Source organism: Phyllostomus hastatus, unplaced genomic scaffold (assembly GCF_019186645.2).
Source record: "Phyllostomus hastatus isolate PE091 unplaced genomic scaffold, TTU_PhHast_1.1 phas_scaffold_182, whole genome shotgun sequence".
Lineage (NCBI taxonomy): Eukaryota > Metazoa > Chordata > Mammalia > Chiroptera > Phyllostomidae > Phyllostomus > Phyllostomus hastatus.
This window is the reverse complement of record NW_025334013.1, coordinates 23,268,638-23,283,474: the sequence shown is the minus strand read 5'-3', so window position 1 is coordinate 23,283,474 and position 14,837 is coordinate 23,268,638. Positions and strand designations below refer to the sequence as shown.

The 14,837-nt window shown below is 45.7% G+C and overlaps 1 protein-coding gene across 3 annotated transcripts in view; it reads right to left on the bottom strand.

Moving 5' to 3' along the window:
- The window catches only part of AGO1 (argonaute RISC component 1), a 37,741-nt gene extending 22,904 nt beyond the window's left edge, over positions 1-14,837 (bottom strand). Inside the window, exons 1-8 of one of the 3 annotated variants that reach the window (XM_045858465.1) lie at positions 14,565-14,837; positions 9,046-9,229; positions 4,248-4,368; positions 3,640-3,821; positions 3,105-3,241; positions 2,741-2,875; positions 2,503-2,590; positions 1,717-1,864 (exon numbers count right to left, since the gene is read on the bottom strand). In XM_045858465.1, the coding sequence (XP_045714421.1) occupies positions 1,717-1,864; positions 2,503-2,590; positions 2,741-2,875; positions 3,105-3,241; positions 3,640-3,821; positions 4,248-4,368; positions 9,046-9,229; positions 14,565-14,589 (1,020 nt within the window). In that variant the 5' untranslated portion in view covers positions 14,590-14,837. Of the gene's footprint in view, positions 1-1,716; positions 1,865-2,502; positions 2,591-2,740; positions 2,876-3,104; positions 3,324-3,639; positions 3,822-4,247; positions 4,369-9,045; positions 9,230-14,564 lie in introns of those variants that run through there. The other 2 variants (XM_045858466.1, XM_045858467.1) reach the window with 2 other exon arrangements.

Sequence of the window (14,837 nt, the reverse complement as noted above, 5' to 3'; positions counted from 1 at the left end):
AGTTGCATAACTGTGAAAATACTAAAAAAACCACTGGTCTGAGCATTTAAAGAGAGTGAATTTTATGGTACATGCATTATATCTTGATAAAGCTATTTAAAAAAAAATCCTACCAGGCTATAATAGCCTGCATCATTTGACCCTTAACCTCTCCCCCAAAATCATCTACTACATTTCCTCTCATGCACTACATGCCAGCCAGCCACTAAGGCCTCTGTCTAATCCTCAAAAAGGTTCAAGCTTTGATCTGCTTTAGAGCTTCTGTACTTGCTATTTACCTCGTGCCTCAGGTTGTTACAAGGTTGATTCTATCTTGTAATTTGGGGTTCAGCTCAAATGCGTCCTAAAAGAGGCCTTCCTTGACCACAATAACTAAGGTGGCTCTCCAACCCTCTCCACCCTTACTTCTATCCCCTTAACCTGTTTTATTATTCTTATAGCACTTACCACCATCTGAAACTATCTTATTTATCAATTTATTGTCTATTTCCCCCTTCTAGAATGTAAGCTCCATGACAGCAGGGACCTTGTCTTGTTAATCTCTACATTCCCGGCACCTAAAAGAGTATATGACACATAGTAGGAGCTCAATAAATATTTGTCAAATAAACAATAGTAAAAATCAAAATATAAGTCATATATAAATTATTCACCTAGAGAGCTATCGTTTAAACGGAAGTAATGTTACTTTGCTGAGAAGTCTCAACTGATAGTAGATATTACCCAAAGCCTATCTACTTAGTTGAGATCACCCCTAAAGATTTCTGTTTACACCTCAGAGAAAATATTACCTTCATCCCACTTTCTGTGCATCAGCATCTATTAACTGAATCCAAGTTCTTGGGTTTGGGGATTTCTTCTCCCTTCAGCCCAATTTCCTCTAGTTCTGAAATCCCAAAAGCTCACAGAACATTTGATCTTTGGTCCTATTTGACTCCTGCTGCTGGAACAAAGACAGTAGTCCAGGCTAGTGCTTCTCTGAATTTCATGTTCCTACGAATCCTCTTTGGATTCTGCTAACAGACATTCTGATTCAGTAGGTCTGGTGGGACCTGAGAATCTGCACTGACCACACTTCGAACAGCAACAGACTAGACGATAAAGTGGGCAGCAGTTTCTCATTGGACATTTCGGCTAGTGTATGACTGACCAAATGGTTCTGCGTTTGCATGCTGTAACTTAAGAAGTATGACTATTCTTTCCTTAATTGCAGGACTTCAAACGCCTGTTGAAGCATAAACATATAAAAAATCTTGGGGCTAAAACTCTTTCATATTGACCAGCAGGAAAACAGGATTCATATTAAAGGTAAACGTTCACCTCCATTTTCTGTAAAACAAGGTATATTTGTATCTACAAGCTACTTAAGATCCCCAGCTTCAGAGGACAGAGAAAGAGAAATTAAGAGGACACAAATGTGGGTATCTGAAATCTCTGTCCTGAACAAACTAATTACTTATTAAACAGTAAATACAGCCTTCACCTCTGCCTGGCAGCCCTGAAAAAACATGAGAGCAGGACTGGAACAAGAAGAAAATTTAGCAGGTAAGAATGAGGCCTACATTTCAGAGAATGATCTTATATACCTCTCAGAATGTTAATTTTCCGAATTTCAAAATGAAGAGGAGAGATTACAAATGGAAGAACAGACCTCGGATGATCAGTGTGCAGATACAATGCTTGTTCCCCAGCCCAACCATTACTTGGCAGCCTTACCTCTAAGGGCAGGTAGGTATGCTTTTGTTCCTGGCCAACTTGCAGGCAGGGCAGGTGGGGATACTTGAGCTGAAGGTTATATTTCTGCTTGAAATACTGTGCCACTGTGCACTCCACAGTCTGTCCACTCTCCAACTGCAAGGGAAACCTGTTTTGGGGAAAGGAAGGAGGTATCATAGCCCAGGATTGAATCCCAACCCTCTGGACCTACAACCACGGGAAGCCCCAGACTTGGCTTTATCCCTGACCCAGCCTCTTTAGAGTTCTGACACTCTTGGGAAAGCAGGCAACACAGGGCTCCAAAAGAGAAGCAAGCTCCACAACCGTCAGGACCACACCTGACTCGCCTGTATTTCTAGTGTGGAACATAAAGCCTGACACACAGTAGGCACTCATAACCCCTTATAGTCTGAGGTCAAGAAGGTAGATGAAATCAGTGAGAGCTTCCCCAAGGTCTAACCCAGAAGCTTTCCTTCTCAGGAGGCAAAATAAGTTGAAAGAGATTCTAACATTTACAGAACTCATAAAGGAGTCAAGGGAAGATGCCTGATCTCTGGCAAAGGCCCACAGAGGAAAGGCGGAGACCAAGAAGGTAAAAATGGTAGGTTAGGTATTAATGGACCATAAGGCTGGGAGAGGGATGCCAAATTCCCTCAGCTTATTCAAAAACAGGGCCAGTCCAAGGCTCATTCTCAGGGCCAGTGGGGCAGGAGGGACTGAAGGGAGTGTGTTGAAGCACCAACACTCTTCCACCAATAGAATGGCTTGGCAGCCCTGTCAACTTACGTCTGATGGCTGGCAGGGCGGCGGGTAACATTACACACGCGGTATTTCCTCTTCATCTGTCCACAGTGGGTCACTTCCACCTTCAGGCCTAGAACACACACACTGCTTGTCAGGGCTGAAATAGGTTGCTCATGTTCCCAGGCTTGGCCTCTCTCCTGAACATGTCCCAAGGGAATTTCCTTTTAGGGCTAAAGAGAAAGTAAGGCTGTTTCCCTGCCCTGCCTGGTTGGGTCCTTACCCTTGATCTCCTTGGTAAAGCGCACACGCTGAGAGTCTGTGAGCGGCTTGGGCTGCTCATCTATGTTCCTGATGTCCAGCACCTCACACATGAACTCGATCACTGGCTGCGCCTTGTAGAAGGCAGTGGCTGAGACTGTGGGGACAGAGTGGGTCTAGCTCAGCTGAGGTTCTCTCTTCCAGAATAAATGGAGATACTGCTCTTTATTTTACACCCTCTTCCTTATAGGGTATTGGGATGGGGGAGGGGTCCCAGGGTTGTAGGAATTAGACCAGGAGTGTGGTTGCAGAGCTGGGAGGGATAAGGCTGGGAGTGTGGTCACTGGACTCAGGGTGCCCCTGGCTCCATAGCTCTCCCCACTCACCATCAATGTTGAGCATCATCTTCCACATGGCAGGGCGCACAGACTGGTGAAAGCCGAACCAGACCTCGCGCCCACCCCCCAGCGGGTGGTAGTAGCCCTCAGGCGGTGAGAAGAAGGAGCGGCCCACAGGGGTGTACCTGGCAGGGACAGGCAGAGAACTGGTCCCTCGGGCACAGGCCCCCACCCTGTGAGGCATCCTGGGCACGGAGGAGCCCTGGCCTGGAAGGCAGGACACCAGGGCTTTAATTCCAGCTCTGATCATTTACTAGTTGTGTAACTGACCTTGTGAAAGTCTCTACCCTTTCTCTGCCCTGAAGGGACAGATGGGGCACAGCCCAAAGGTATCTAAAAGGGACAGGGCCAATGGTTCAAACCATCTAAATGCGTATACATGCTTGCCCGGCATATGGCAGGGCTTCAAAGAATATTCTGTTTTAAAGGGGCACTGTAGAACCTTAATATGCAATCATTCCCCTCCTCCCCCCATAGCAGTTCTGACACCAGCAGTAGCCCAGATATTAACTATACCCAGTACCTCATGGAGGCCAGGTGCCGCATGGCCACATCCAGGGCTTGCACAGACTCCAGCGGAACAGGGATCTGGCCACTGACCAGGGCCTCATGCAGCATGCGCCAGCTCACAATGGCCAGCCACTTGATGGAGACCTTGAATATTCGATCTTTCCCTTCCCCAGGGATTGTCACCTCAAAGTCAACCTTCAGTAGAGAGAAAGGGGTGAAAGATTGCCAGTACTTTCCCACAGGCCAACATTCTCTGTCCTGTCTCAACTGTCCCCCTCCCCATGGATTTGCTAAGACTCTGCCCCTTAAGGGGCTCACAAGGAAGACTTCAGTGTAAATGCAGTCCCTTAGTCTCCAGCCACGTTGGCTCAGTGCTTCTGTCTCTCTTACCCACACCCAGCAGAAAGTCCTTAAGGTCTAGGTCTCTTCTGAGTCTACTCTCAATCTGTCTACAACAGGGATAGACATACAATAGGCCAAATAAACACCAGCACCTACCCTAAAACACACTTTCTCAGCACAAAAGATGAAAGGGATCTCTGGACTGCCAGACTCCAAAGAGGCTTATAGGAGCTCTGTCCCTCCCCAGGCCCCCTGAAACAGGCCTGACTCCCACCTTACCCGTTCATTGCCAATGGGCAGTGCTGTGACAGTGTAAATGTTCTTCTTTCCATCATACACGGGCTTGCGGTCACCGAAGATTTGAGGCTTGAAATGCTGGACCATGTACTCCACCACTTCCCTGTGTGGGATAGGAACAGCCTGTAGAAGCTGACAGACTACCACTTCAAGCCTCTGGAAGTAACTCAAAGTCCAGGCAATGTCTTATCTACTACATTCTCTCCTGGCAGCTACTTTTAATCTCATCTACTCTATCTCTGTGCTTCTCAAACTTCAATGTCCGTATGAAGTCTGAATCACCTGGAGATCTTATTAAAATGCAGATTCTGACTCAGCAGATCTAGAGCAAAACCTGAAATTCTGCATTTCTAACATGTTCCCAGGTGATGCTTCTGGTCTTCACATTACTAATGCTTTAGAGGACCTGAAAGAGCAAGTGCCTTCAGAGCAGAGAGGGAGGCTGAGGGGAGAAGGGCTTCCTCTGAGGGCCTATCCAGAATCGGAAACAGGTCTGAGGCTCCTCCAATTCCCAAGCTGCTAAGCAAAGAAATGTAAGTGGGAAAGAGATCTAAATTAGAATAGGAATAAACTATGGAAGAACCTCATCGCTCTCATTTCTCTGAAGCCCTTAGTTCCCACCAGCCTGTTTCCTCTCCACTGTCATCTCTTTCTAGACTTCACTTCCTGTCCCCTGCCACTTAGATACCAGCGTATCCATCTACCCTTCAAAATCCCAGCCAATCCAACTATCTGACATCTTCGCTTTCTAAACCAAAGCTTTTAACAACTACTGGATAAAAGAAGACTCAAAATGTGTACTGGAAGCAACTGTAAACACATGGTTTCAATCCCAGTTAGGCTTCAGTGCTACCCAACAATCTTTTTCATGTTCCTGATCACTTCCATCCCTCACAGACTATGTCAAAACTTCTCTACCACCTTTTAAATCCAGAATCCATTTCTATTTCCTATCAAAAAGCAACCCTACCTGGCTGGTGTGGCTCAGTGGATTGAGTGCCAGCCTGAGAACCAAAGGGTGGCAGGTTCGATTAAGAGTCATGGCACATGCATGACTGCAGGCCAGATCCCCAGTAGGGGGCGCTCAAGAAGCAACCATACATTAATATTTCTCTTCCTCTCTTTCCCCCTCCCTTCCCCTCTCTAAAAATATGTAAAATCTTTTAAAAAAAGAAAGCAACTCTACAACTCTAAACAGAGTAAACCATAGCAAGCCTCTTCTTTTTCTTTCCACTCACTTGAAATGTCCTTCCATATGATTTTTTAAAATTTAATCTTTACTGTATTTTTTCCATTACCATTTAATCCCTTTATACCGTCCTCCGCCCATATGTGATTTTCAAATATCTGAAAAATACGTCCAATTCCACTCATTAGAGGAACATAATTTTTAATTAGACTAAAATACAGGAAAACAGACACACAGACCAACGGAACAGAACAGAGTGCCCAGAAACCCACACATATATGAACAACTAATTTACAACAAAGGAGCCAAGAATACACAATGGAGAAAATCTCCTCAATAAATAGTAATGAGAAAATTGGACAGCCATATGGCAAAAGAATGAAACTAGACAACTATTTAAAATATACACCAAAATCCACTCAAAATGGATTAAAGACTTGAATGTAAGACCTGAAACAATAAAAGCTTCTAAACGTTGATCTTAGTGGTATTTTTGTGAATTTGACTCCAAATGCAAGACAAACAAAAACAAAAACAAACAAATGGGACTACATCAAACTATAAAGCTTCTTTGCAGCAAAGGAAATCATCAACAAAACAAAAAGGCAACCAACTGAATGGAAGTAAACATTTGCAAATGATGTTTCTAATAAGAGGTAAATATCCAAAATATATAAAGAACACATACAACTCAATAACAAAAAAAAAACAAACAGGGGGAGGGGAGTATAAGGGGGATAAATGGTAATGGAAAAAAATACAATAAAAAAATAAATTAGCCCTGGCTGGTGTAGCTCAGTGGATTGAGTGCCAGCCTGCAAACCAAAAGGTTGCTGGTTCAATTCCCAGTCAGAACACATGCCTGGGTTGTGGGCCAGGTCCCCACTGGGGGCGTGTGAGAGGCAGTCAATTGTTTCTCTCATACACAGATGTTCCTCTCCCTCTTTCTGAAAATAAATAAAATCTTAAAAATAATTAATTTTTAAAAATGAATAAAAAAGTGGACAGAGGATCTGAACATGTATTTTTCAAACACAGATAGGTGGCCAAAAGGCACATGAAAAATGTTCGATATCACTACTTATTAGGGGACTGCAAATCAAAACCATGAGCTATTATCAAAAAGAGAAAATAACAAGTGTTGGCAATAGCTATTATCAAAATAGCTATTATCAAAATAATCAATAGCTATTATCAAAGAGAAAATAACAAGTGTTGGCAAGGTGTAGAGAAAAGGGAACCTTTATATGCTGTTGGTGGAGTTGTCAATTGGTGCAGCCACTATAGAAAACAGTATGTAGGATCCTAAAAACAAAAACAAAAACAAAAACAAAACAAAGAACTACCATATGATTTAGCAATTCCTCTTCTGGGTATTTATCCAAAGAATATGAAAACATTAATTCAAAAAGATATATGTACCCTAATGTTCACTGCAACATTATTTGTAAGAGTCAAGATTTCAAAACAACCACTAGTGTCTACCAACCAATGAATGGATAGAGAAGATGTGAGAGGTATTATCAATGGAACACCACTCAGCCATAAAAATGAGGAAATACTGCCATTGGTGACAACAGGGAGGGATCTTGATAGTATTATGCTAAGTGAAGTCAGAAGAAAAAGGACAAAAATTTTATGATTTCTTTCATACATGGAATATAAACCAAAAAGTAACAAACAAACAAATAAAACAAACAAAAACAAACTCCTAGATAACAGACAACATATTGGTGGTTACCAGAGAGAAGAGGGGTCAGGGGAGGGCAAACAGATAAAGGGGGTTAAATACATGGTGATGGATGGAAACTAGGCTTTTGGTGGTAAACACACAAAAGAATATACAGATATCAAATTACAATGTTGTATACCAGAAATTTACATTATTATTAACCAATGTTACCTCACTTAAAAAGGAAAAAGCCAAACCATGTGTCAATTTATGAGATGATAAATATTTTTCAACTGAATTAAAATTCTATAGTATAAGATAGGAGAATTAAAAAATTAAATTCAAACAAATTTTCTACTTATCAAAATGTCAAAGATCAAAAAATACAATACACTGGATTGCTGCAGATATAGAGAAGAAGTGTTCTTAATAACTTGCTAATGGGAGTATAAATTGGTACAACTTACCTAATAAAAACTAGCAATTATCTCAAAATTTTTAAATGCACTGTAATAGCAATCCACTCCCAGGAATTTACCCTACAGATACACTCATACTTGAGTTAAAAAATGTATCTATATTTAATAGTATTCAATAGTTACATTTTTGTAACAAGTTTAGACTCCCTCTAAATGTTCCTCAACAGAGTTATTAAATAAGTTATAACAACATCACATTCAATGGAATACCTATGGAGTTATGAAAAAGAATAAGGCAGATATGTATGCACTGATATATATTATTTTCCAAAATATATTGTTCAGTAGGAAAAAAACAAGGTACAGAATAAGGTACACAGGATTCTATATTCTATACAATTAAAAAATGTTCTACATACATATATTCTTGCATATGCAAAGAAAAATATCTGGAAGCATACTCAAGACTGGTAACATTATACTCAAAAATGGTAACAACAGATGCCTCTAGGGAAAGGGACTAGGGCACTAGACACCAGGGTAACAGAAGACATTTTTCACTGCTACTCTTTTTGTAATATTTAAAATTCTTTCTTTTTTTAAAATTTTATTTATTTATATAGGGGGGGAAGGGAGGGAGAAAGAGAGGGCGAGAAACATCAATGTGTGGTTACTTCTCACGCGCCCCCTACTGGGGACCTGGCCTGCAACCCAGGCGTGTGCCCTGACTGGGAATGGAACTGGTAACACTTTGATTCACAGGATGGCACTCAATCCACTAAGTCACATCAGCCAGGGTTGTTTAAAATTTCTTTACATTGTACACATATAATTTTCAAATAGTAATAAAATTAAATTAAAAAATTTTAAATTGGCTAATCCTTCCAAATGTGTGTCCTATAAAGTCCTCTTGCCTCAGCGAGGACATCCCACTCATTCCGCCCCTCTGTGTCATGTACCTTTAAGCTCTTCTCCACTAGCTCCTTCTCCTCAGTTTATAAATATACCCATGTCTTATTCTTAAATACTTTCTAATCATTTCAACAAATATTAAAATGTGCTAGGCTAGGCACTATACTTGACCACTATAATCCTCCTGGCCCATGTATTTCCTCTCCCCACGTGGCACTGCCAAGCTATCTGGGAAAAGCTATCTAGTCCCACTATCCTTACCACATTACCTTCCACTTATTCCTTAACTCACTGTAGTTAGAGTACAAGGCCAAGAGTCTAATAAAACCACTCTAACAAAAGATACCTAATAGTCAAATCCAATGAAATTTTTCAGCATTTTCCGTACTCAGAATCTCCTCCTGAAAAACTATCTTAAATTTAGTGATATCACCCTCTAGTGTATAAGAGTGTTGTGCGTGTGTGTGTGTGTGTGTGTGTGTGTGTGTGTATTTTTTCCTTTTTACCTCTCTGGATCCTCTTTCAAGGTTCTGAGACTCAGAAAAGTAAAGACTCCTGTATTTGGTGTCTTAGGTGTGCATCATTTACCTGTTGACTCTGCGAGGACACTTATCCGGCTTGATATCCACCTCGTAGTGGTAGACGTCAATCTTAGGGATGTCCACCTCAAAGTAATTGGCCAAAAGCTTGATTGGTTTCCCCACTGTGCCAATGCCAGGCCTTCGAGGTGCTTGGAACACCTGCTGCAGAGGGGGCAGGTATGCGCCCGCAGCTACAAGACAAAGAGGCTGATGAGGGTAAAGTCTGGCAATCTCCTTACACACTTATCAGAGAAGGCACAAGGCTCCCAAGAAGAGGAGCAGGTGACTACAAGGGGAGCTTCTCTCCTGCCCGCGTGTAAGCCAACTGAGGGCTTCCGCTGGCTCAGACAGCCCAATTTCATTTTTTTAAAAGCTCTCTCCAGTTAGGAAAATTACCCTTGTCTATCCTAAATTCATCAAGTGAATATGTAATAAGTTCCTATTACATGTTAAGTAGAGGGGCTAAATCTGGCACCCAGTAACAACACCCTTCCTTCTGCCAGATTAACACACATGCCTCCACCAGGTATCTGACAGACCAAGAATGCCCTATTCTCTGCCAGCCAGATGCTCACTTCATTAGCATCACCTTAATGCTCCTCTGTAGGCAGGAAGAAAATCCAAAGAGGGCCAGATTGGGGGTATGGGCCAGTGTTTGAGAAAAGATTAAAGGCAACTGAATGGCTGAGGCTGGAGACAGAAAGGGGGAAAAGGCTAAAAGGAGAGAGCTCGGAAACTAAGAAAAGGAGAGAGGCTGAAATGGGGAGCAGATGAAGAAACCAGACTGGCGGTCTTAACAAACAACAACAACAAAAAGGCTTGAACTGGGAGCCAGGGAAAGACAGAAGGCTGCAGTCAGGGGCTGAGGCAAGACAGGTGAGAGTTGGGAGTCTGGTCAAGAGGCAAGGCTGCAACTGGGGAAACTCACAAGAAGAAAAAGCTAAGGAATGAAGACAGGCTGAATATAGGAGCCTGAGGCAAGAGGAGCCTAGAGTAGAGGACTTGGGAAGAAGAGGCAGCCTTTAGAATGCTGGAGAGATACTGGCTCTGGGGAGGAGGACACAGGACTGTCTCCGAGGCCCACAGCTCCTTCCACACACAGCTCAGACAGCAGCAGAAGGGAATCAATTGCAAGACAGATAGGGGCCTAGGGACAGGGCTAGGGCAAGGCCAGCTCCCACTACTTTCTCCCCTCTGGTCACCAGCCTGATCGCTGCCCCTAGTTTTATTTTCTAGCTGAGGGGAAGAGGAGGGAAGAGAGAAACAACCTAAGAGAAGCCTTTGTCCAGAGCTACTATTGTCCTTGACAGTAGAGGACCAGCTCAGGTGGGAGGCAAGATGAATAAGCCAGCCCAGAACCTCCCATCACCCCAGCTCGGTTTTCATAGTGGGCCAGACTGGGGGGGGGGGTGGGCGGGGATGGGGCACATCCTCAGCTGGGGGGTCAGGAAGAGGTCAGAACCATTCACAGAGAGAGGCATGCTCCCCAGAGCTAAGCTGCCCTCTCCTAACCACCTGTCAAATCCAGCTCCACGAAGCAGACTGGGGAAGGCAGGACCAGCCTGAGGGGAAAGGCCTTCAAGACTCAGCCACATGGGGAAATGAAAGCTTAGCTATGAGCACCTGGCCACCTACACCAAAAAGAGGTAGACAGAAATTGCACACAAGGCACAGACATACACAAAAAACGTGACACATACCTGTCACATGCATTCAAACACTCATTTTGATCTAGGCAAAACCTTTATGCAAATACCCCTTACTGCCCTAGATGGTAAGTTCTTCAAAGGGAGGACTATCTGCTTTGGTCACTGCTGCCTCTCCTGGGTGAATGTCTGGCACACAGGAAATGTTCGATAGACACTAAATGAACAAACAGACCCACAGACACACCACAAAGAACAGACACAGTACATAAACACAAAAACACCTGCAAACTGCTCAGAAACAATTACAAACTCTGCACAGAACAAACAAGCACCCTGGTAGATGTAGTTGGTAAAAGACACCCTTTCCCTCCCCAAATTCTTACATTCCATTAACCTCCTTAGCCTCCCCAGACTGAATAATCAGCTGGAGCCTAGGAGAATGGAGTCCCTAGAGCTGGGGGCAGGGTAGAACTGACAGGGGATGGGACAGCCACTGGAGCCTCAAAGCCTTCTCGTCCCCCAAAGAGGACTATAGGCCAGACCGTCTTAGGCACCAGGCACCCTTCACTCCAAGGAGGCTTTAGGAAAACAGGAAAGGTCCAGAGCTCTCCCTCATCCCCAAACTAGGAAAGGCAAGAGGAAGGAGTAAGTTCTGACCCACCCCATCCCCCTGCAAGCCTCACAGCTGTAGCCAAGCCCCCCCTTACCTCACCCTGCCCCCATCTTTTAGTCTGAGAAAGGGAGACACTTCCCCTCAAACCCAGACAGGGACAGACGGCCACTTTGTGATGCAGATGAGGGCCCCAGCAGAGAGGACAAAGCTTGGGCCTTGGGGGAAAGGGGCGGGGCCCTTCCGTGCAGACAAAAGCAAGGAAGGAGGGGCTGTGAAAAGGACACTCCCCCTCCCCCATCCCCAACCAGCCCTGAGAAGGAAAAGTAAGAGAGCTGAAAGGCCTGCCTCAGGGATTCCTTCCCTGCAGTTCAGAGACACATAACCTCCCGAGGAACCAGACAGCTTGAACAAAAGACAAACACAAGGCTAAGAAGCCAATTCTCCAAGAAGAATCCGTCTACATATAAGCATATACAAAATATTAAATATCCGATTATGTTACTAACAATTTATGTCACCCTGAAATGTGATTCAATTTAATTAACAAACATGCACTTTGTGTCAGGGCCTAAACACGGGCTAGTTCCACAGGTAAATCAGACACTACCTGGACCCCCAGGGGGCTGCCAGGCCAGTACATGTGCTTGGAACACACCTGAGCACAGAAGGCACACTTGGACATAGGCCCAGTGAAGCTAGCAACAACACCCCAGTTTTGTGTATTCTGTCCTCCAACTTCCAAGAGAAGAGTCTGGGCCTAGCAAGGAGACAGTTATGGGGTACCTTCATCCACAGCTTCCAGAATGAATTTCAATTACACCGTTTGGTGAGTCAAAGCCTGTCCCACTAGGCTACAGTTAACTCCAGATACCAGGCTCTAGTCCCTTCCCTAGAAACTTATTTCTTACAACAAACAAGTCAGTTTTTTAAAACACTTTTCAAATTTATTTATTTATTTATTTTTGAAGAGAGGGGAAAGGAGGGAGAAGGAGCGGGAGAGAAATATTGATGTGAGAGAGAACCATTGATCAGTTGCCTCTTGCACACCCCCAACCGGGAACCTGGCCCACAACCCGGGCACGTACCCTGACTGGGAGTGGGACCAGCAACCTTTCAATTTGCAGCATGATGTCCAACCCACTGAGCCACACCAGTCAGGCTCAGTTTTGTTTTTTTTTTAATTGCTCCAGCCAATTCTCCAAGAAATAATTAGCAGTCTGGTATGGATGTCAGGTCCTGGCAATCTATTGGAACCTCTGTGCCCTGCTCCTCCTGTAGTCAACAGGTTGTTGCAAACAGGCTCCAGCCTAGACAACAGAGAGAGTTCCTGGAATGGCAAGACAGGCCTAAGAGAAGTAGTACTCTGAAGTCAGCTGCTCCCTGCTCTCTATCTTAAGACCTATAAAGGCTTTACAAGCTTGTTTTTGCTTAGGGGTGGGGAGTAGGGGGTGGGGGGAGTACTTCTAGATCATTGAATGGATAACTTGAATGAGTTGGTAGGAGCTACTTCCTTGAGATTAGGTCTGGTAAAAAAGACAAAGATTCTTCCACTAGAAATGAAATTCATGTCCCAAGTGGAAATCCTACTCCCACTCCCAGACCAAATGGAAGGAGGTGGTGTGAGATACGACCTAAAGGATTCCCAGGTCCAGCCCTGACCAGTATGGCTCAGTTGGTTGGGTATTGTCCTACAAAGCGAATGGTCACCTTTTAGATTCCCTAGTCAAGAATATGCTTGGGTTGTGGGCAACCTGGGTTCAGTCCCTGGTCAGCCACGTATGAGAGGCAACTGATCCATGTTTCTCTCCCTTTATCTCTCCCCTCTCTCTAGGTAAATAACACCTTTAAAAAGATACATTAAAAAAAAAAAAAGGATTCCCAGGTCCAGGCTGCTCTGCCCATCAAAGTACCTAGGACACAGGAGGTGTCACCACCCCACCGCCCATCCTGGGGACTCCAGTCTTGCGGAAGCCAAGCCTCAGTTCCTCCCCTGGTATTATCTCCTTTATTCCTGATTGCCCATGAGCAAGGAGGCTCAGCAGGGTAAACGATATAAACCCCTTCCTCCCCCAAACAACTTATTTGTGACAAAAGGCTAACTTGGCAACCTTAGGTCTACATGGCCCTGGCAGTTTCTGGGGATCAGAGAGAGGAAAAAGATAAGATGCCCAGTGGGAGAGTGGAGCTATAAAAATATTAAGGTATAGAAAGAGATTAAGCTGTCACCTTGGGAGCCATTTCAATGCAAAGGTCATTATCCCTTGATTAAAAGATCCCATCTCTACACAGTATTGGACTAGAAGCATGCAAACCAGGCAGACAACCTCTTCCAGGTAAACCTGGTTCTGGCCTTGGTCCATCAGTAACCAACACCTTTTCTAAGGCCTATCTTTAAGGAGGATCCTCCCCAAGAACATTGCGTCCGTCCCAGTCTTTCCTCATCCCAGAGGCAGAATAAGGCACTTGGCAAATTGTGATTGAGGATTTTCAGGGCCAGTGTAAGAAGCCCTAAGGTGAGAAAGGCGACCATTTCCATTTGCGCTCTGCCAGCATAATCTTAGAGAGACTGTACCCCACCAGCGCGCCCCTTTTTCCAAGCCAAACCACGCGGGATGGAGAGTGGGGGGAATTCGAGCAGCCACGCCCCCACCACATAGGGCAGCCCCTTCCAACGGCCACCTCCGCGCATGCTCGGGCGCCTCAGCTCCAGCTCCCTGGACTCAAGGGGGGAAATCCTGGGGCTGGATCCCCACCCACCGCCCCCTGACCCTCGCCCCAGCGTCAGGCCCAGCTGGGCGGAGCTCCCAGTCCAGCCCTGGCGCCTTCCCCCAAGAGACATTAGCCCAGCCCAGAGCCGCGGAGCCCCCCGCCCCTGGCATGCAGCAGCAAGGGCCCATCTGCGTGGACCCCCTCCTCTCCAGGACACCTGGAGCCCGCCCCCTGCCACCTGCCGGGACTCTCCCTAGGCCTCCCGGGACCTCCGGGAGTTCTTAGGTGTGTGGAGGCCCATATCCCAGATTACTTCCCACCTCCAGGATTGTATAGAGCCTCCTTTGATAAAAGGCCCCCATCTCAGAGCTCCATTCACAAGGTTTCCCCACGGAACTGCACATAGCCCCTTTTAAACTGGGCCCCCCCATCCCATAAGAGCTTCTCTCCTCACTGAACAAACCTCCCCTCACTCAGAAATCCTGCTCTTCACGCGGGAGTTCTCTGGTCCTCTGGAACGCGCACCATCTCCCCCCACCTCCCGGGGGCCCTTACCTGCTCCCGAGGGTCCCGCTTCCATCCCATATACCCGTGCGGAGATCAGGCGGCCTGGAGACTGTGGAGTCCAGCGTGAGGGGCCTAGGTACCCCGCACTCTAGCTGCTACGGTTCCCGGGCCGGGCTCGGCTCCCACCCCAAGCCCGGCCGCTCGCGCCGCCACCCCCGCAGCCTCCGTTGCCGCCGCCGCGGAGCCTGCAGCAGCTCCCCCTGCGAGCACCCGGCCAGCTGCCAGTGCGCAGGCGCGACCGCCAGGCCCAGGGGGCGGACG